The sequence below is a fragment of the Cheilinus undulatus genome, linkage group 12 (assembly GCF_018320785.1).
Source record: "Cheilinus undulatus linkage group 12, ASM1832078v1, whole genome shotgun sequence".
Classification (NCBI taxonomy): Eukaryota; Metazoa; Chordata; class Actinopteri; order Labriformes; family Labridae; genus Cheilinus; species Cheilinus undulatus.
This window is the reverse complement of record NC_054876.1, coordinates 26,453,871-26,477,639: the sequence shown is the minus strand read 5'-3', so window position 1 is coordinate 26,477,639 and position 23,769 is coordinate 26,453,871. Positions and strand designations below refer to the sequence as shown.

Here is a 23,769-nt window from a genome sequence, read left to right as displayed (position 1 = left end):
GAAGATGTGGATATGCAGCCTCAGCACAATAATAAAGTGGGTGGCCTCTTCACTGCATGCAACAAAAGGGCACAGGATGAAAAAAGAGAGCAAATGTGAAGATTTCAAGGAAATGTGTCAACTTTTGAACTTGCCCTTGGCGTCTAGTGGACATCCTCAAAAGTTCACTCCCAATGCACTTACATATTCCTTAGTCAGCTCTCCTTAAGGCTCTAAATCCCGTCCTCAAGTTCATGTGATGTGATCATTAGCGAGCATAACTGAATGTAAAGCAATCCCTGCAGGGAGAAACCCTCATTCTACTTCACTATCATCATTTCTTCCTCCATCATCAATCTCTCTAAAAATAGCTTTTGTTTACTCCTCAGCTCCAGACATGATTTGCAGCAGAAATAAAAGCACTATTAATTCCCCTCTAAATATATACCAGGAGTCAAATATCTTAATTTCCTTTGAAAGATGATGCAGGAGGTACGGGAAAGCCAGGTGGTTAGGAAGCGGATTAATGCGGATGACATAATTCTTAATCCTTCAATGCCATCCAGAAATATATCAATTCACTCACAATACTGCTGTGTTAATCTTGGTGCAGACTGATGTCTTTCAGTTCATGGTAAATTTAGACATAAATAATCGCCTTCATAAAACTCCCCCCCTACATGTTGGGTCTATTCAATGGAAAGAGGCGATCTTTTAAGCAGCCTGTTTGTTGATGTTTGGGGGTTGTGCAACGCCATTGCTAATCTGTTGTATCTGTGTACTTAAACGCATTTTCTGGGCATGTGCCATCACTTCGCCTCCATCTGCATCATCATTAAAGACAGACAGAGTGATTAAAGGGGGGAGGTTACCAGATAAAAGAGTGTAGTATGCTGATGTAATGGTCACTAAACCAGTAAAGCATATGGATCAAGGGGACAGTAGAACAGCTGGTCACATCTCCTTTATGCCTTTTGACTGTTTAGAGCTTGCAATGACAAAACAGAATGAATATTCTCTTTGCATTCCATAAAATGTCACATTTATTGCTAAACTAATTTTTTTTTTTCCACAGCTAAAGCTTATCTTAAAGGAGCAGATTAAATTTTTTTTTGTTGTTATTTTGCTGTATTTTTCACACCTTCATCCATATGCCCCTTTAGATATTAATTTTTATCATTACTGTTATTTTCCTGAAGTTTAAAGGGGGAAAAAAGACAAATACAAATAAAAAATGGGGAGCAGATGTGTCCCTGGTTTACATTATGTGAGTGGGTAGCAATATAAGAAAAATGTGTAACACAGTAAAAAACTTGAAGAAGAACTTTAGAAAAGATTAAAAAATATCAACAAGAGTTTGAATCCACCAGCTGGACTTAAATTTCATTAAGCTTTATTCATCTTGTTGTGAAGAGGCATATTAGTGACATAAATTACATCTGGGGCTGTCAAAATAATGTGTTGATTTTTATGAATTAATCACAGAAAAAAATAAAGCATTAGAAAATTAATAGATTAATCACACAATACATCACTGAGATATGACTCTGCACAGTAATTGTGTTAATATGAAAAAAAAAAAAAAAAAAAAAAAAACAGGCTGTTGAGGCTTTTAGTTTTATTGCTTTGTGTATCCAAGTCCACACATTTAAAAAGAGAATCTCAAACTGTGCTCACATATGTCCAAACTCTAAATGGACTGATTAAGGGGCAATCTTTTTGATTAATGTTTTACTGTCCAAATGTCATTCTGCAGATGCTTTTGTTCAAAGCAAAGGACATCTGAGACATAGACAGGTGTAGCTCAGTCTCCTGTACCAGACTCAGTGATGTATACCACTGAGCTATCAAGCCACTATTGTAAATGTAAATACACAATTTATAATCTACTGCTGAGCCTGTTGTAAATAAGAATCACATCATTCTGGATTCTCTAGGCTACTGTACATCATTACTAACTTCATTCTCCACTGACAGGAACTCAAATTAAATTCCATTCAGTTAAAAAAAATCTTTATTTGTCCCCATTTAAATATATGAACCAAGCTGTACAATTAGATCACAAAATTGAACGCCAAGAATGGATGTTGTGCAAAGAGAGAAAGATTCCAACTGTAAATGAAAAGAATGGGGTAATGTGAAATAGACAAATACTGAGTAAACAGGTTGTAATGCAATAAAATAAAATATAAATCTGTCAAAGATATAAACAAAAGTATATGAAGTGGACTGAGTGAAAAAGGAAAAAGATGCATTTGTGCAAAAAGGACAGAGTTACAGCTGTGACTGTTGAGTGACCATCAGAGTAAGTAAGAGATATCCTGGACACTCAGAACAACTTTTTTTTCCCCAAAATTTCCAAACTGCACATAAGAAAGGTTCACTTTACAGTAAAATATACCAAAATCAGGCATGCTTTTTATAATAATAAAAGGCAAAAACCTGAATCACATGCATCTCACCTTATCTTAAATCTGCAGTGATTTTGTCAATGTAAGTCATAACTTTTTTTGTCTTTAGGTCATTTTATGGGTATCTGTTTTGTGCAGGGTTGTGAAGCTGTCATCAGTCCAAGGGTTGGGATGTAAGGGAAAACTTTTAGGGACCAGGAGATATGTCTCTCACCTCCCTTCTCTCTCTCTTTTTATAAAAGACACCAAGTTTAACATGTGCGTCTTTATGAGACGATAAAGAGATTTGTTGAAGTTTATTTGTTGATCAATGAAAACAGTTAACAGCTAAACTGTTAACGAGGATAGAGGCTGTGAGGACAGAGTGGAGAGGCAGAAAGTCTCCTACATCAATCAAAAGAACAAAACACTGAATGTACCATCATGTCTGTGCAGAGGTTTTGGTGTGTTTCCAGCTTCTTTAGAGCTTGACTGCTCCCTTTCCATCACTGCTCTGTTACAGTAACAAGACACAGACACTCGCTCTCATGTAGTCACCCATGAGAGCGAGTGTTTGTCTCTCTCTCTCTCTACATTTATGACATCTATGGGTTTAATTAAAACACATATACTTTTATATTTTCTGTAGTTTTGCATGTAAAAATAACAGATATTGTTTCGTTTAAAGGAGTCATTCCCAAAGTCTTGTTCAGAACCCACAGGTGTGAGATTTTTTTGACGTTGACAAGTGAGTTTTCAAAATTTCTTTGCTACAGTATTTAATGAGACATTTATATCTACAGTACACATTATGGAGGATCTACCAGCCACTGGGTGGGAAAAGAGCTAGAGTCACAGGCATGCTTAGCTGTAAAAAAAGAGAAACACATTGTTCCAGGCCAGATGGCTACTGAGGGCCCAAGGGGCCACACATGCAAAGAAAGAATATTTGATGGTAATAAAGTGGAACCTTCTAGGCTGGTAAGGCAGAAAGCACCAGGTCAGGACCAGATTTAGTCTGGAATTACTGTTGCAGCACTGGCCATCAGCTTGACCAACCAACAAAGATGAGGGTGGTGCAGAAGGCAGACTTGATAAGCTATAACGTCTGAGCATCTAAAGTGTTGGGTCATGATAACTCTTACCCTCTAAAAAGTGGGTCACCATAAGAAGTTTGGGAAACACTGGTTTTAAGTGTGTGGTATCAGAAAAAAGTACTAACGGATAAAATTTGGGGAATAGGGCTGGAGTAGGAGTTGGTAAAAAATATCGATTAATCGATGCATCGCAATATTTCCCCCCTCAATTCAGTATCGATTCAGCAAATCCTCTGAATTGATTCACCTCCTGGCCAGTGGGGGTCACTGTGCATGTGATTCGCATTGTATGGACGGAGGCCACACTCGACCAAACAACAACCAACCATAACCATGTTATGAGAAGCTTATCACATTTTCCAAGAGGAAAGAAATATTATTAAAGTTTACATGCACTTTACTTTTCAGTGTTTATACAGAACTGTCATGTTTTTTACTTGTGTTCTCTTTATGCACAAATAAGTTATTATTGTGCACATTTTTATTTTCAGATGTTTTATTGCTAAAAAATGTGAGGTGACCTACCACATATGTTCACATGGGCATGAAAATAATTATTAAAAATCGTCAACAGGTCATTTGTGTATTTCTACTTCTTACTGAATCAACATCAAAGCATTTAAATCAATATCGAATCGATATCGAATTGAATCGCAACTTAAAGAATCGAAATTGAATGGAATCGTGAGGTTCTTAGCAATACCCAGCCCTAGGCTGGAGACCTAAAGGTAAGCCACCAAATCAGAGTAAATAAATTTGGGAGGTAACACTAAATGAGGTGAAGCATAAAGTACGATTACAATTTTTAAAGTTAGGAATGCAAACAAAAAATACTGTAATATAGTAAGTCTGTAAACAATGCTTCATGTTATTGATGTGTGGGATTCCTTGTGATTAATTAGCTATAAGACTGAAAGTAAACTACTTTATAAAGTGCTTGACAGCACTAGTTCAATAACTGTTTTGCCAGAACAATACTACAAATTAAGTAAATTAGAGCTGTATTTTCAGTTGTTTTTGGGATATGATGGTAAAAAAAAGTCCTTAAGTTTTATGCTGCATTGCATAAAAGCTTCATTATTAAATTTTATTTGATCTTGATTCAAAGCGAATCTAATGATCTCTGTTGTCTCTGATTTCATTACTAGGTATCACTACTGTGCTGACCATGACCACGCTGAGTACCATTGCCAGGAAATCCCTTCCAAAAGTGTCCTATGTGACCGCCATGGACCTTTTTGTGTCCGTCTGCTTCATCTTTGTCTTTGCTGCACTCATAGAGTATGGCACACTGCACTACTTTGTCAGCAACAGGAAGCCGAGTGCCAAAAAGGACAAGAAGAAGAAAAACCCGGTGAGTGTCTTTCTGAAACTGCCATCAGATGAATTTACATACAGAAATGATAATGATTAGTGTACTAAAGTATATCTGTGTCTTCCATCTCTTGGGTGATGACATTATCCTCTATATAGGTGAAAGATCAAGTTCTTCCTACACACTCTCTGCCCCTCCCCCGCTGCATTACAGTACTTAGATAAGCCTTGGGGGGAAAAAAAGCTACACTCTTTAGCCTCCCTAAGGGAGCATCTTCCCGGGGGTCACTACGTCAAATTACTCAATGAGTGAGGCATGTAACTCCAACCTTTTCATAATCCACCGCACATCTGTTATGGTTGTAATTTAGACCAGTGTCACATGACAAGTGTGTAGGGCCATGTTAGCCTCATGTAAGGTTTAAATCCATCAAGAGATAAAGGCTTGGTTGAAGGGCTATGGTGCCTCTACAGATATGTAAGCACTTAAAAAGCTGAATAAATTTACCTAGATGGGAGGCATGACACCTCACAATATCAAGAGATGAGCTGGTTTATGGATCTTGAAATTAGAATTGTTTAAGAAAATCGGTGCTTAATATATTTTTAGTATGTATTTCTAAATAAAGCCAGTGCAACCAGCATGTATCAAAGGGGTAGAAGTACCCTCCATTGGTTAATAGACTCCTGTTTTGAAGCTATCGCTCCTGGTTAAATTTAGTTTGTTTTTTTTAACCAAAGTTAATCATGTTTTGACATCTTTATAAATTGATCCTCAATAGGGTCCTACATTTTAAAATGAACATTATCTGTGTTGAAGAAATGTGGAAATTAGTGGTTGAATACTCATGCGACATATGTTTCTGGACTCATCCTTCTGGCCATGTGAAAAAAATGCAAGTTTTAGGTAATTTGCATTGGATTCAATTTTGAATTAATGAATTTTTATCCATTATTTTTTCCCTTTTTTTTTTTTTTTTTTTTACACATTCTAAGCTTGTGATATTGTCACAGTTGCCACATAATTGGAAATCATCTGTTATGCTATTTTTGGTGGCTCTAAGATCATGATTTATAACCTTTAACTTCCCTCTGCTTAATTTAACACAAGTATTGAATTGTAATTTTGATCGGTCACTCTGGTCTTTGTATCTCTAACTTGGGTTTTAGTCATGGTTCTGTTACTGATTCAGTTGTACATGAATGAGTAGTATAAAAGGAAGTATAATGCCTGATCACCATCTCAGAGGGCCTGTACTTGGTTTTCAACACTACTTTCCTGCATGCACAAATGAGTAAGTATGGAAGAAAGGAAGTCTTTGCTGACCAGGTCTACAGCGTAAATTCTTTCTGATGTCATTCTGAATCATTAGAAGTGGACATGGAGGGAAAAGAGCACTTTTCAAGCTTCTTTTACTTCATGTTAGCTGTTTGGTTCAACAGGAATTAAAAAAAAAAACTGCAGTTCTGTATTAGAAGTATTATCCTGTCAGCAAATCTTCAGTTTAACTGACTTAGCACAAAAAGTAAGGAAATTCGTATTTGGTGAATTATTTATTTGTTGTAACAATTCTGCCTTGAAATAAATGTTATACTGTTGGAAATCGTGTTTATTTGCCTTTTAAATGGTGCCACATTTGTAAGAAACATGCGTTTGTGGGATAAGCAGCAGAGCTTAGTATGTGGGTTGCACCTGTGAAATATTTGCCAGATCTTCTCTGCCATTGCCAAACAGCTTATTTTGCTGTTGCTATTGACTCTATTTTGAGCTTCTGGTACCCTCACGTCCTGACAATCAGATACCTGATTTGCACCTGATTCTCAGTCTCAATGCAGAGAGATATCGAGATGAGATTCTGCAACTAGTAGCAATCCTTTATCTCCCCAGTCTGGTACTGAACTTTATCTATCCTCCAAGATGGCTCGCTCCCACAGAGCGGGTTTACAGAGACTACCTCCAGAATTTGGGAGTGGAGAGGACAGAATGGCCTGCCAGCAGTCCTGATCTCAACCCCATTGAACACTTGTGGGATCAGCTTGGGTGTGCTGTTCGTGCCAGAGTGACCAACACAACCACGTTGGCTGACTTGTGACAAATGCTGGTTGAAGAATGGGATGTCATCCCACAGCAGTGTGTGACCAGGCTGGTGACCATCATGAGGAGGAGGTGCCAGGCTGTTGTGACTGTGTATGGTTCTTCCACACGCTACTGAGACTCCTGTTTGTTAAATGAATAAATTGTTTAATTGCCAATATGTCTTGTTTCTTCAGACTTCAATCCATCAAACAAGAGTCAATGGCAGAACAAGCTGTTTGGCATTGGCAAAGAAGATTTTGAAATTTTTTTCCATGGGTGCAAGCCACATGTTTTTTTCTTTCTTTTACAACATCTGCTGAATTTGAAGTTCTGTGTAAGACAAATGTTCTAACCTAATGTGAACAATTTTTTTCATTCACAGAGAGTATTTGAGCTCAGCAGTTTGGATTGTGTGCATTACTGTCTTAAGCTTTGCAATATGTATGCACTGTAATATTTTTCCTAAGGTGTTGCTGGTGTAAGAAGCATGTGAGATACATATATATATCCCACCATGCATCTCCCCTTGTCTCTGTTTGTAACATGTATGTCTCTCTACAGTATATTTCTTCTCTTTCCATTTTACTTTAAACAGAACTGCTTGTAACTCTCACACATTCTCTTGTGTTACTGTTTTCTTTTCTTTTTATGGATGTTTTTTGTTCTCTGTTTACATGTATTCTTTGTTTTTTGTTACTCTCTTCCAACTCCACATATTCTTTGTTTCCTGTCTGGACAAAAGCTCCTCCGGCTCTTTTCCTCAAAGGTATATTGCCTGTGTCTGACTGCATGTGTCTGATGCATTTTGGCTCTTTGAGCCTGAGCACCTCACTGCTTTTCTGTTTGTTCTCTAGCAGACACGCCTCTTTCTATTCCTGTTTTATCTACCTGCATTCCCTTATTAGTTACCAAATAGGTACCAGGGATAACATAAAAAAGGGGCACTCTACAGTGCACAGTGCGGAGGCAGCCAGCCAGACAGAGTTAAGCCGTTTATAAAAAAAATTAAAATAAGAATCCTACACATCCCATGTCCAGAGGAATGTATAAGTCCAGGCCCAGTGTGGACTCATTCTGGCTCCCTCTGTCCTGTTTCACTCTTTGTTGTTGTTGTTGTTGTAACCACAGTGAACTAGCAGCTGCTGCAATAGCTTCCTCTTCTGTCCCTTCCTCCTGCCAGTAAATCTATACCTGTGTGTTTGTTGGGCTTCTCAACCTGACGCTTCCTACAGAGTCAGCAGAGCCTTAACAGACTGAAACAGACAACCCCTGCACTGTGTTGAGTCTAATTATACTTGGAGGTCCATTCAGAAGATTAGCACATGCTAATCTTTAAACACCCAAAAAGCATCCAGGGTGGGCGGGAGCAAGCAAAGATCTAAATTTAACTAAGAGGGAAGATAATGTGCTTTTCCACATAGAGGTCACTCATACTTAGAAGTTTATTTTTATTTAGTTTTTACTAAAAGGTCAGATTAGTTAGAATTTCAACCATCACATGAGGCTAAATGTGCAGCAAAAAAATCCACCTGCAGTATTCAAACACTTGCATTAAATATTTAGTTTAAGCCAGATAAGCAGGGGATCCTCCACTAATGGTCCAGACTGTTTCAGGCTCTCTTTTCCTCTGAGAGGTTGTCTACTTTCAGCCGGTTAAAGTTGCCGATGCCACTGTGTTGTTTTCTTTGTTGTTTTCTTTTTTATTATTTCTGCTAACACCAACTCAGCACAGCCCAGCTTGACCAGGCCATGCGGCAGGATGCTCTAAATGCTCCTTCTGCTTGAGCTTTCCACTGCGCTTTCCTCCAGTGCAACCAATCCCCTTTGAGAACAGAGTCATAACCTGCTTCCGCTAATCCCCTCATTAACTCAACATACTGTCCGCTCAATAAGGACAAAAATGCTGAAACTAACCCCCACCCATGTCGTTTTGTTTGTGGTTATGTATCGTTTTCAAAGGGACAGCAGGTTTGTGCACTAGTGCTGTGCAAGACCAGAAGTTATAGGGAATGATCAGTCCAATCAAGTTTAAGTATTTTAAGCTTGTCTGAGGATGCATGCTTACTGCAGATAATGTTATGTTCCAGCTAAAACTGCAATGACCTAATTTTTTTGTAGCAAGCATGCGTATTGTAGAAACACAGAAATGGGGGCAAAAACATTCAAGTGGAAAGAAGGGGGGAGAGTATCCTGATTCATTACATTTGTTTCAGTTTAAATACAACTAGTGTGTCATACTTGTGCATATTTCTAGTGCAAGCACAGTCTGTTTTGATAATTATTCCTATGTTACAAAGAGAAAACATTAAGAACAACTTAAATGGCGGCTACTGGCAGTTTTCTGAGGGAAAGCGGGGATGTGAAATTATTAGAAGCTGAACTCTGGAGCATGCTCGACTCACTGTGTCTTCTTTAAATGATGAGCTAGACACCCTAGTTTATCAGCAAGGTCAAGGGATGTTCCATGGCTGCCAAAGGCGAGGGGGAAAGCATTTAATCTGCCAAACAGCCTGAGTTCCAATTTGTGCAAAGGTGCTATGGTTTTTAAAGATAAAAGCTGATGAAAATGTCGCAATGAAACTCTAATTGTCTCCCTTTTAAAATGACAGGGCCACAGACTCACTGATGTCACTGTCCTATTTTAGGAAGACTCACAAATGAAAGGCATGTGCCCTCCAGTGGTGAGCACAGTTTGCAAAGGAGATTTATTTTAACCCATTTAGTGAAAGAGCGAGTGGGCTGGAGAAATACTGAGCTGTGTGCTGCACATCTGCCAACACATGCTCCTCCCTAAGCCTGGCTTTATGATGCATCATAAGCCAGTTACAACATATCTTGAAAATGTATTTCCGGTTGAAAAAAAAAAAGCTTACAAGTCATTTCGTTGAGTCACTGAGCATTAAAACATTTTAAAACACTCTGCTTAAGCTAATGTTTCAGAATGTTTTCACAAAATTTGGCAATGTTTTGCAAAAGCAGCAGCATAATCTAGATTAAAAATTAAGAAGCATTGCCCACCACTATCTTTATATCCCTGAGAAGAAAAGCCATGTGGACCACTTCACTAAAAAAGATGCAGTTGCCTCAGCAGCCAGCTTGACTCCAGCCCTAAGGTGTAATTGTCATCATTGGTTTCCACGGGGACTGACCCTTGTCACTATAATCCTCACTAATTACAACCACAGTTAGTAGTTATGGGTCTATAAGTATTTCTTCAACATTAAAAGGACCCATTGCCTAGTTGAAGGTTTAAATTACTTTGTGCTGACTAATGACAGAAAATAAAGTGTCAGACAGACGACAGCGTAAATTAGCTCCCCTGTTATGTCACTAAGCTCTTGTTAATGGCACTCCAAGGCTTTGACTGCTAACTGTACCTTTTTTTTGTCCTGTCAAAAGCAGACACCCACGGTAGACATCCGCCCACGCTCGGCCACAGCCATCCAGATGAACAACGCCACACACATGCAGGAGCGGGACGAGGAGTATGGTTACGAGTGTCTGGACGGGAAGGACTGCACCAGCTTCTTCTGCTGTTTCGAAGACTGCCGCTCAGGAGCGTGGCGGCATGGGAGGTTGCACATTCGTATCGCAAAGATAGACTCGTACGCACGCATCTTCTTCCCCACCGCATTCGGTCTCTTCAACCTGGTTTACTGGGTCTCCTATCTCTATCTCTAGGTCTGGCTGTGTCTCCAGCCTTATCACACAGCTTCTTATGTTCTACATTATGCTCTGTGCCAGCAAGGGACATACTAAAGGAGGGGACCCACTGCAACACAAGATGATTTGATTTGAAGCATTTCCTTTAAATCTTCAGTTTTAATCTCTAAGTCATGAAAACTCTGACAGACACTGCAAATGTTGTAGCACTACACTTAACTGGTATGAGGAGGTTTATAGATGTGTTGTGGATACATTGATTGTGTGAGAAATCTACGAGAATCTTAGTTGTGTTTTAAGATTTGACATATTTTTGGATTTCCTTATTTCTCTGATGTTTTTTTTTATTGTATTATTATTATTATTAGGAGAAATGCATTCCTTCCACTGTAAAAAGTTGAAACAAATCACAGCAAACATCTTTATGAAAAATATAAAAGACATTTATTGTCTTATTATTTATTTTCACTTTTTTTCTCTTGCTTCGCATCCTAAAACACTAAATCTGAAGCACTTTAATAGAGCGATGTTAGACAGACACATTACAGTTCATTTGGATGATTTATTTTTAATCCATTTAGCTCCAGCATTGGCACAATTGAACATTTTCTACGTGTGGTCAGAGAGAGACAGAGAGGATGCTGTTTATGAACAATGCTCAGCTGTACAGACACTGTATATATTTTACTATTACATAGTGGTTTACATTTATTGCATGCACCTTTCAGGCCAAAAATCAACATGTTTTATGGTCTTCTGTTGTTGGTTATGGAAACTACAAAAAAGAGCACTGTTGATTATCATTCAGGATTTAGATATACTTTTTTTTTCTAGGAAAATTGGAAAACCACACAAGGAAAAAAAGTGCCCAATTCGTCTTTTTAAGTTGTGAAATCATCTTTGCATACAAGTGGGCGGGACAGATGATATCAGGCCAGACAACTGCTTTAATCATTTTCCTCACAGCCATTAGCCTACTGTATAGACAATGCTGACCTCTCACCCCCTCCTCCACGAGCTGTTAAAAGCAAGCATTTACATAATGACACACTGCTGTTGTTCTTTTTTGTTATGCAAGCTTTTAACAGGGAAAACGTATTTTAAAAAGTTGCATTCTCTGTACTGGAAAAAAAAATTGTTTGCCCTTTTGCATTAGCAGAGTGATAACTACCGCTGTTTTTGCCTTTGAGGAACAGGAATACAAACTAATCCACTCCTTAATGCAAATGTCAATATAGACACCTGTAAGGGATTTGTCAATCTCACTGGGTTCTCTGTGTCATTCTGCTATTAAGACATTAAAAAACACACAAAATGCACAAATTAGTTTGGGCCTGCATTTAAACAACAGTGTAAAAGTCTTGTTTTCAAGGGATTAGTATTACCTGGGGACCTCTCATCAATTGTGATAGTTATACAAGGTTCCCTGTGTTCTTAATCATGTGTGGCATATTTCAGGTTACACAGGTCCTCTGATTAAGCAATCCAGTCTGAATCACCAACTCACTAACTTAGGGCCAGTGTTCCTATATGCTTTAAAAATCAAGACTTTTAAACACTTAAGAACAATTAATACTACTTTTTGCACAGCTGAATTTTCTGATTTAATGTTCTTTCTATAAAATGTCAAATTGCATACGACAAATACATTTTTTGGCCATAAACGCCCAAATTTGATGACTTCTGGCACATTTACGGCCTCTAGTCCATCAATATGCCATATACTGATATTTATCATAAGACACTTAAGCAGGTGTACCAAGCTGATTCTGAAGAGTTACACCTTTAAAAAGCAAATAAATACTTTTTAAACCAGCTAAAACAACAGTGGGCTCCATGGATTTTTTAACTTGGCAACCTGGTAGCCTAGATGTTCGAGAACTGGACTAATGTTTTTCAACACTACAGAGTTTTTTTTTTTAATCACAGTGAGCCAGATAAACTCAAAGAGAGATCTGAAAATTCCCCCCAGGAAATTTAGAACATCCAACACCATGGCCCTTTTTACATGACGTTTTCAAGTGAAAACACAAAACTTTTGTTGTATTTTGGCTGCCTGTCTACACAAGAACAGTGTTTTGGGTAGACCATAATGTCAACTGGAATGACTCCCAGTCAACATACTCTTGAAATATACCCGTCTTGTAGTTAAGAGTCACTCAAAGCAACAATTCCACCTCATTGTCGACCCATACAATTGCTTATGTGCTTGCCATCTTTGATGTTTACACTATAGTACTTAGGCTACAAGGAAGGAAGGGTCTTTACGCATGTGTGCGCTTTGGCTATTGCAAAATTACACCGCCAGCTATTGGCCTGGCATGTATACTACAATGTTTTCGGTGTTTCCTGCGGTCTTGTACGCTGGGAGATTGGTTTCAAAACATTGCTGTCTACATGTGGAACTAGTAGAAAATGAAGACGGAAAATGAAGCAGAACGTTTTTGTGTAAACATGGCCTAAATTTATTGAATTCTGGAGATTATATATGCAACAATTTCTGGAGGTAAAAATCATAAGGCCTTAAATTCAAATGTGCAATTTAAGACAATTTAAGACTTTTCAAGAAACTGCAGGAACCCTGTGGGACGGTTTGTTTATTTTTGCATTTTTTTCTGCATCTTTCTTATGTTGTCACATTGGTAGCTCCTCCCAGAGTATGTGTAAGTTACACAAATGCAATAACAGCTGGAAAAGATAAAGTGGGCTGCACTGCCATTTTGAGTGGAATTTAAAAAACAAGTGTGCAGCTGCTTAATTATCGCTGCTGGCATGCAGTGCTTCAATATTTTAAATCAGAAATATCACTAAATGTGAGGAAACTTCACTTATCCAGTGCTAATGAGCCGCCCCAAACATTGACACCACAAATTCAACAATTATCAACAATCATCAGAGGACTCCAGGTCAAACAAATCCTGTGAAACTAATGCTTAAGAATGCCTGTGTGAGGAAACTGATTGACTGGGTGGTCAAAATCCATTTTTTAAATTAGTTTTTACATCTTTCCCATTAAAATAATCCCCTAAAGAGGGCAGAGAACACAGCAGAAGCATTTGAATGGTTATTGTGTAGGATAACATGTAACACAGCTGATAAACAGCCCCTCACAGATGAACTCGGACGGACACCAGTATGCAACAAACAGAGGCCGTGCTTCAGTAAAGTTTGTCTTTATGTACATAAACTAGAAAAGGAAGAAAACACTCGTCCAGCCCTTGAGATTTTGTATGAGGGTCTATATTTTGTAATTTCAGCATTGTTATAGTATATCATCATACTTATTGTATTATGCTGGACTGACCTTATAGAAAATGTTTTGGGGTAATGGGGTATTTATTTATTTATTCATTAATGGTATTTATTTATTTATTTTATTGAAAAAAAAAGTATTTTATGTTCATATAGCCCCTAAAAAGAAACACAGAATGCTGTCACTTATATCAATGCTACATTTTTGTTAGTGTGTCTATGAAGCTTGAGCCTATTTATCTTGTGTTTTCTATGTTGTGATCGATGTATACACTAATCTCACACAGGCCTGTCTCACTGTTATATCTGTTGAGCTGCAACATCATCTATGGTGCGGCTTCTGAATAGTAGAGCTGACTATTTTCAGGAGGGGAAAAACAAAAAAAAATTGTACCCGAGCCACCAGAGGATGAACATTTTTTACCTCTGAGTGACCTATTTCCACTTTTTCACTGCCACAGGTTTCCATCGGTCTATTTCATCATCCAAAGCATCATCAGTGATGGTAAAGACGTATGCATTCACCAGATTTTCTCATGTTCCCTGAACTTCTTTACCTTTTGTATTTAACGGTGGTCCTGTTGTGTTCTGAAGCTGCTACTTAGTAGTCTGAAACCTGTCTTCAGTGTGCACATAGTCTATCTCTGTCATCATTAGGGACGTAAGTGTGTCGATAGCAATGTAGGCAGGTCATCATCAGTGTTCAGTAGCTTGCAGAAATGTTCAAGAGTGATTACATCTTATAAAGTGCCAAACTGACACACATGCAATAGAGAATACTAAAGTGTATTATCATTTGTGAATCCACTTCTACTGCTTTGTGCAAACATGCAACATATTTGAAAAATGTGGGAGGGGGGGTTTCTTGGAGAAAATGCTGCATAGGAATGTTAGCTGACATCCCCTTGGTTATTGTAATATAGCTTGTTTTGTTTTGTTTTTTTTTCACATTATAGAACCAAAAAAGAACAATGTCCAAATGTAGACCAGACTTTTAAAAATACTGTAGTGAACTCAGACTTTTATGATTTTGATTTTTTTTTATTTCTTTTTCTTTTAAACATTGGTGCAAAATAAACATACTAAGAGTTTTTTTCCATAATGCTCTAAGCTTGTTTATAGTTTGTTTACTATATTTTTACTGCACTCTACTGTCAATGCAAAGATTTAAAGTGAATGAAAGTTGATAGAAAATGTTTTTATTCAGTAGTGTGCATGATTATATATTTTTTTTTTAGTCTGACAGATGTTTTAAAAAATTTGATCCGATTCACAGCATTTTTTCATCCAGTTTAAGTCTTTTGCTTGCATTGCCATGCATTTTTATTCAAACTGTACTTATTTCTGACTAAGTGATACTTTATTTACTTTGGGACCCACAAATGAGACTTAAACGTGAACAGCACATGTAGATATTTTCTATTGTTATGTATTTTGTCAAACTACAGAAAACAAAACAAACGCACTGAAACAACAAAACTCAGTAATCGAGAACAAAATGAATTTCATATGATCCTCATACATACAGTATGTTAGTTGTTTGCCATCTATGTATATTTGAGTATTGTATAAAAGGGGCACTGATCCATTCTGTTAGGGTCTGCATAATATATTAAACATGTACTGGAAAAAATCCTTTTCATAAGGAAATTGCACATAGCTGTGGAATTTTACAATAAAATGGTTGCATTTATCAAAGTTTGAAGTTCCATCATTATTTATTATGTCTTTATTTTCCTGGCAGTAGTTGTAGGAGTCTTTCAATCTTCATTGCTTTTTCTCTAAGAACAATCAGCTACCGTGTCTGTGTCATATATAGGTTGTACTGTATGCAGGGGCGTAGCTAGGGATTTAGGGCCCCCAGAAAGAATATTACACAGGGCTCCCCTTAGCTGGCTATTTTTTTACAAATATCTTTGCATTTTGATTTATTTTTTTTAACAATCATTTCCCAATTTATGAGCAATATTTTTACTATGGTTAAATTGAATGTACTTGCATTATTTTGCAGTGCTGGACTACACCTGCCTGGGTAATCAGTACCCTTTTTCCCCTCTGTGCTACGCCTATTACTGTATGTATAGGATTACTGAAGTAGTAGCAAAAACATTTGAAAAAAAAACTTTTCTCTGTAGATTTTTGGAACTCCTTTTTTTGGTTCTTTCATGTGTATTAAGTATTGTATATTTTACACATACAGGCCTTCAAAACAGGATTACATGTGCCATACACTGTGCAATTTTCAAACGGCTCTTTAACACTATAGTAGCAGTAATGCGGGGTATTAAAGAATAGCCACGGTATTGCTTAAATTAATGTTATTAACACAGTGCAGTGTGATGAGTGAAAATTTGTCATACATTTCTTTAGAAAATGTGTCTTTTTCTACCAGCAGCACCACTGACTGTGTTGAAGATGCTTGAGAAGTGATGACAGAACTCCTGATAATGATGTCAGGCTAAGTCGCGTGAATATACACTACCACTCAAAAGTTTGGGATCACTTGGAATTTTCTTGTTTTCCACAGAAGAACTCATGAAATGACTGTGAATAGGAAATACAGCAAATGAACTGGACATGCTGACATTGTCAGGGTTAGAAATACTGATTTTAATGAGAAATGATCTTTAAACTTTGCCTTCATAGAAAAAAACACCGTTGGCAGTAATTACAGCCCTGCAGACCCTAGGCATTCTAGCGGTCAATTTTTCAAGGTAATCTGATGAGATTTCACCCCATGCTTCCTGGAGAATATCCCACAAGATAGATTGGCTTGATGGAGTCTTCTTCCATACCGGTTAAACAGCTCAATAGGGTTCAGATCTGAAGACTGTGCTGGCCACTTCACTACAGTCAGAATTCTGGCTGACTGCTTCTTCTTTTAATATTTTGTAGACATTTTGGAGGTGAGGTTCGGGTCATTATCCTGTTGTAGGATAAAATTGGCTCCAAGCAAGTGCTGTCCAAAGGGTATGACATGGTACTGCAAAATCTTGTGATAGCTGTCCTTCCCCAAGGGCCCTTCCACTCTGTACAAATCTCCTATTCTACCACCTCCTAAGCCCCCCAGGCCATCATGCTACCTCCACCTTGCTTGACTGATGGTTTTAAGCACTATTCTTGCATCTTTTCATTTGTTCTGCATCTCATCAATGTTCTTCTGTTTGATCCAAAGACCTCAAACTTGGACTCATCCATGAACAACCCCTTCTTCTGGTCCTCCAGTGTCCAGTCTTATCGCTTCCTTATTAGGAAAATGTTTTTTAGCTGTGCAACATGATTAACTTGGATTAGCAGCCATACTAGGAGACTGATGCAGAGGACTGACAGTTGCTCTTAACTGTTTGTGAACTGCATAAAAATGTTTTTATTGGGAAAAAAAGAAATGCGCCAGAGATCCCAAACTCTTGAGCGGTAGTGTACAGTGCTTAACAAATTTATTAGACCACCCTAACCCTAACCAAAGTAAGGTTTATGCCACAGCTGCCCTAAATCAACAGCATTGGTAATTACCAAAATCATTTTTTATGTTTCTGCAATGGTTAATACACCAAGATGTAGAAGCTCTTTTACCCAAATGATATTTTTTATGCTAAAATATTTGTATATTATTATTATTATTTTAATATTATTTATAAATTTACTGATTTACAAAAAAATAAAAAAAATAGTAAAGCACATTAATATTTCTTGATTAACATGTCAAATTATAGTTATTTACCTGGATTCCTGAACAGAAAAAATAGTTTTAGTGGTTGGATGTTATGCTTGATTAATTTCTGACTTCTCCGAGAAGCCCAGTGAGCCAGCTCAAATTTGGGTGAATTCAGTTTGAAATCCCTCATTCCTGTTCAAAATGGCAAAACGTGAAGAGCTCACTGAAAATGAAAGAGTCCGCATTAAAGCACCTCATGATGCTGGATGGTCTTTGAGACAAATATGACAGGTGGTCTGATAAATTTTTCAAGCACTGTATATCTGTGCATTGATAGTAGTGTGCCATGGCCTGGCAGAGCTCTAGCACAGTGCTCTGGTCCTCTCTGAAGTCAAACTGATAAACTTGGACCCCTGGTTGTAAAGTGATCTACAGAAATGTGAATTTGAAAAGACTTTAATCCTTCTTTCTGGTCAAAGATCAGTGATCAGAAATGAAAGGTTTATTAATACCCACGGGTGATGCGTCCTTTTATAAGCTTCCTGTATAAAACAATCTCGCAACATGATTTTTTTTTTTTACATTAAAGGGAGCGTGTCTGTGTGGTAGAGGAGAAGAAAAAGACAAACTCAATTTGATCCTCTCTCCTAATGTTGCACCTGTAGTGGCTCACACTCTGCTTGCTGTGGTTACACATGCACCTCACGTTATATAATGTGTTTTTTAAACACCTAGCAGTAATAACATATACCCCAGTAAAATCTGGGGAGGGCATGATGGTATTAAAAAGTGAATCCTGCCCAATCTTACTTTATAGGGCACTCACTGACATACTTGGAAATTCAAACTTTAAATCCTAGAAATTTACTGGTAGACTTTTTTTTTTTTTTTTTTTTTTTTTTTACTTCTGTCACTTTTATTTATATTTTTTCATTCTTCTGGTGAAAATCAAGGTCACCAAAGACCATTTATAGTTCCTTGTCCATTTGTGGTAAAAAAAAAAAAGAAAAAAAAAAGAAAATCCATAAATTGTATGCATATTAGGATGTTAATAATTGAAAATAAACACATATAGAGTCTAATAAATATTTACTTGCATATTAAAAATTTATTAAAACAAAATATGTTTTTTACAGAACATGGTGAGGTTGCCCTTGAATTCTGACCTCTTATGGAAGCAAGATGTGACTAACTACAGAATTTTGTATAAGTAATGGTGGTTCCACCAGTTTTATCTTATAATCCCAACATGAAACCAAAAAAAATCAAAATGATAAATAAGTAGGGGAGACTGGGGCTTGTTGTCACATGGGTAAGTTGTCACGTTGCAATTATCTTCCCCACCAGAGGGCGCAACTAAAAAGTGGAACACTAGTTTTTTTCTGACACATGGTCAGGTGTCATGTCCTGTCTGAGAAGAGAGTAGCACATTGTGAGCTTAGGTGAGCATCGATTAACCATTGTGCACAACCCAAAGTAAAAAATATCATCTTGATAGATTTCAAAATAACCATCTTTCAGATAAAGATCCTAACAGTTATACATGTGAACTTGTAAGAAGAGAGATAAAGGCATCCTGTCATAACTCAGTCATTGTTCTGTTGTAAGCTAACTTTAAGTAAGAGCTACCTTTAGCAAATATGGTAGTTTGGGGCAACATGTCTCAGCCATTTGGGGGTGAGTTGTCACATGTGACAACTCACCCCAGAAGAACAAGTTTGAAATAGGGTTTACATTAAAACAGAGGGTCTGCTTATCAGCAGCTGTCGTAATGACATTTTGACTTTATTTTTACAGAAAAAGGGTGGTTTAGAATAAAAAAATAAATAAAAAAAAACAGAACATGGCAGTGCAGCACCTGATGTGATGCTGAGGGCAGTGAGGCAAGTGACCTTAGCTCATAAATCAATCAGGAGTACTGCAAATGACTTTAATGTCAACTACCGTACCTTGGCTCTGTACTGCAAGACATTCACCCCAGCCGAAATAAAGAGTCAGACAGCTGTCCCAACTACAGTGGTTGGGTACAAATCACCACGGCAGGTTTTTAGTGCAGAGTTGGAGCTGCAGCCTGAGAAGTATCTTATGAGATCAGCTGACATCTATTCTGGTTTGTCTCCAACTGAGGTGAGAAAGCTGGCTTATGAATTTGCAGTGGCACAGGATCTGCAATTTCCACAAGGTTGGGCTGACAAAGAAGACGCCAGCAGTGATTGGTTTACAGGCTTCTCAAAGTGGCACCCTTCGCTCTCTCTCAGAAAACCAGAGGCAACTAGCCTCGCCAGAGCTAGTGCCTTTAACAAGGAGAATGTCAAGTCTTTTTTTGACAATCTGGAGAAAGTGTTCACCAGACATTCCCTGGGACCAGAAGATATCTAGAACATGGATGAAAATGATGTGACAACGGTACAGAAACCAAACAGATTGGTAGCCAAGCGTGGGTTCAAACAGGTGAGGTCACTGACATCTGGTGAAAGGGGTACCTGGTGACGCTTGTGCAGTCTCAGATACAGGGAACAGTATACCCCCCTACTTCATATTCCCTCGGGTGCACTTTCGTGATCACTTCATCAACGATGGGCCGCCTGGCAGCAAAGGAGGAGCAAATCCCACAAGGTGGATGAAAGAACCTCACTTTGTTCATTTCCTCAAGCATTTTGTGGAACATGCCAAGTGCTCAACAGAGAAGCCCTGCTTACTCCTCCTGGATAACCACTGCTCATATCTTTCAATTGATGGGCTGAATTTTGCCAAAGAAAATGGCATCATTGTGTTGTCTTTCCCACCCCACTGCTCACACAGGCTGCAGCCTTTGGACAGAAGTGTTTATGGGCGCTTAAAAAGCATGTAAACTCTGTCTCTGACTCCTGGATGAGGAACAACCCAGGTAAAAGAATCACCATCTATGACATCCCCGGGACTGTGGCAATTGCTTATCCTCTGGCTGCAATCCCACTGAATATTTAGGCCGGCTTTCGGGTGACAGGGGTTCAACCTTACAACAGGGATGTTTTCTTGGAGACAGAATTTGCACCATCTTATGTCTCAGACTGGCCCTATCAAGACCCAGCACTACCAGGCTGAAGCACCAACCCAGTTGTTCCAGGCTCTGACAGTAACCCATCCTCTCCAGGCCCAAGCACCAACCAAGCTATTCCAGGCCCTAGCAAGCCAGCCATCACCTCACCCTTTCGTAGAGTGAGGTCCTCCACCTCCACCCCCACCAACACATTAACTCCAGAGGATATTAGGCCTTACCCAAAAGCTGGTCCAAAAAAAAGAAGTTCACCAACAGAGAAATAATAGAAAAACTGCTATCCCCACTGACACATCTGTGAAGGAGGCACTTGAAGCTGAAAGGCAGGCACAAGGGAAAAAAAAAGGCTATTCAAAAAGAAATGCAAGGCAACCAAATCCAAAATCCCAAAGAAGCAAGGCACAGGGAAGAAACAGAGGGCAGGTACAAAAAGAAAAACTCCAATTGATTCCTCATCAGAAGAGGATGAGTCCCTGTGCCTGGTCTGTGTAGAGCCATTTGGAAACAGCTGACCAGGAGAAACCTGGGTACAATGTATACTATGCAAAGGATGGGCCAATGAAGAGTCCACCCCTGGGAAATCAGTCTACGTATGCCAGAACTGCGATTTGGATTAAAAGTCTGACTAGCGAGGAAATTTGTTTGTCAGGTTTTGTTTGAGTTTTTATGAATGGATCTTCAAGTTGTTGCTGGAACTATAGCCTCATTTCAGGACTGTTGTAAAAAATACATAACTAACCAATGCTTTCTTTTTTGTAGTTCAGTTAGGTCTGTTATTTTAAGAAAAGTAAAACAGGTATTTGAGGCTGAGAGCCAGACATAACAGCAGTTCCTAAAGACTTCAGTCCAGTGCATTTTGCCTAATATTTTGAGTGAAAGTTTGTTCAATGGCCATATTCAATGACTTTTTCGAGCTCAATGATAAACATTTTCTGTGCCTGACTTCAATGTTCACTTTCAAGTAAAAAAAGAACAATAACAATAATTTTGTCCATGTTTTATTGGTTGCAAAATCCATTGTGACATCTTATCCCATATAGTGAGACAACTTACCTGATGATGGGGCAACATGTCACATGTTGACACCCTCTATTTGATTGCCTATAACTCTGCATTGGCATGAGATATCAAAGTGACATGAATGCAAAATATATACTTGAGATTTTGGTCTTTTGTCTGGTACACATGTTTTTTAATCTGATGGATTGATTCCAAGAGTGTGAAAAGTGTGACAACAAGCCCCAGTCTCCCCTAAGTGAATTTTAGCAGTGATGAGGTTCACAATAAAAATAAGAACTGATTTATGCCATGTAAGCCAGTATTGGATGGATACCTAGTATCGGCTGATACCAAAAACTCTAGTTTCAGAACTGGGAAGAAAAAAAATATCATTGGAACATTTTTTTCTTTTATTTCTTCTTTTTTGTTACAAAAACTATTGTATCCATTAATGTTGAGAGTAACTGGTGTATTAACGGTTATTTCAACAAAAGATTGACCTTTCAAACATTTATAGGACAGTTTGTTTGAAGTTCAGATTGCTTCATTCCCAGCAGCACAGCTGGATGTTGCACTTTAGATGTGATGGAAATCCAGCTGTTTGGGACTGGTGTATGCTTCATATAACTGAATGGTTTCTGTTATTGCATGAGCATTAATCAAAAGTTAAACTAGCAAATCAAAAGTAGAAGTAGGTAAGCACATTCACCTGTATCTTGAACTAGAGAGTTGATATTTACAATTGTCAAAGTTATAATTGTTGGTAGTAAACAGTTAGTTTGATCTGTTTTATGTGGGTTCTTCAGTTGGTGAACAGCAGATTTTTTTTTTTTAGCTTTACCACTGAATGTATAAATGTATTAGTTCTAAATCCAAAGTCAGAACATAAGTGTTATTGTAATAGGGTACATTTTTTAGTTTGAGTTGTGACTGAACAAGCTGTGGTGTAAGTAGAAAACTAAAAACATATGATCCAGTTTCATTGCCTTTCGATCAGCTGTCCTGGTTTCATGTTTAAAAAAAACCTTCTCCTTCCCCTGAAACACATTAGATAGTCCCTCCTTCATCTTAGCCAGGTTGCCAGATTTACAAGTCAATCCTTACCAATCATCTTGATAAGTTGTCAAGAATTAAAGTGCAGATACTCTACAGCCAGGGCAACCTAAATCTCTTAAGTTAGTTCAGATTTTACAGGATGCTAGATGTTACATTCAATAATTGCCAATTACACGGTGTAATATCGAGACTTTACTTTGCATTCCTGTTGTAAACTACTCATTTAGGTGATAACCTCCCTTTGGGGAAACAGCTAAGAACTTTAGCCGCAGCATGACATAATTTTCTCAGAAACATATTTCCATTTAATAGGCCAGTTTTGAACAGAAATATCCTGCTCTAGTATTGCCCTGTGACTCCTCCTTCCAGAAAAGTGCATCTAAAAACACAGCAGCAATTGGTTGATGGACCCCAGTGCTGGCACCTCTCTCCACTGGGCAGGGTGGCAGCTGCAGAGGACAGCCAGCGAATCCCTCTGATTATTACACAACCGTCTGCAGTGTACCACCGCAGCGCACCGTCATCGTTGGCCCTTTCATCAGCTGAGGTACAAGCTCCTCAGTGAGTGCAGAGCGGGGAGTGCAGGGACTCCTGCATGAATAATGCAGTTTGTGCATGGCTCCCTTTTTTAGGACTTTACCCTTATGCCTTTCATCACTCAGTGCAATGAGATATCCACAGTATAAATATATTCTGACTCATGTTTTCTTTCCTCTTTTGACAGACAAAAACAGTAAACAGTAATATTGTCAGCTGGATGCTGACAAGTAGCAGATACTGAACATGTTTGCTTGCAAACAGTGAACCACAGAGGAGATGTTTTCTAAAACTCCTCCACACTGAGCACGGTGGCTCCTTTTTTATGTGTATTATTTCTATATATGCGTACAGTATGGATTATGTTACAGGCAGTAATGCAGTCCATGAAGAAGTTGGTATACTCTTGATTCATTTATTCTTTATTGAGTAAACTCTTTATTCAGAGGCAGGTATACACTATGGCAGTGGCTCTCAAATGGTGTGGAAAGGCACACTGGTGTGCCTTGAGCCAAGCCTTGGTGTGCCGTAGCAATTTGTACAACCATACATAATTACTGCAACTACAAAATAACTCAAGGTGAGTCAGGACCACTTTTTCAAGAAACACACATTATTTGTGGTCATAAATAGTTTTTCTTCATTGGCACTTGTAATTTTGCACTTATTGCTGTTATTCATATGTGGCTGCTCTGTGAAGGAGGAGCTGGGGT

General features: G+C 38.2%; 1 protein-coding gene across 4 annotated transcripts in view; it reads left to right on the top strand.

Annotated features, from left to right (window-relative positions):
* The window catches only part of gabrg2 (gamma-aminobutyric acid type A receptor subunit gamma2), an 80,465-nt gene extending 65,017 nt beyond the window's left edge, over nt 1-15,448 (top strand). The window contains exons 8-10 of one of the 4 annotated variants that reach the window (XM_041802138.1): nt 4,615-4,820; nt 7,600-7,623; nt 10,260-15,448. In XM_041802138.1, the coding sequence (XP_041658072.1) occupies nt 4,615-4,820; nt 7,600-7,623; nt 10,260-10,538 (509 nt within the window). In that variant the 3' untranslated portion in view covers nt 10,539-15,448. Of the gene's footprint in view, nt 1-4,614; nt 4,821-7,599; nt 7,624-10,256 lie in introns of all 4 variants that reach the window. The other 3 variants (XM_041802137.1, XM_041802140.1, XM_041802139.1) reach the window with 3 other exon arrangements.
* The last annotated feature ends 8,321 nt before the right edge of the window (nt 15,449-23,769 follow it).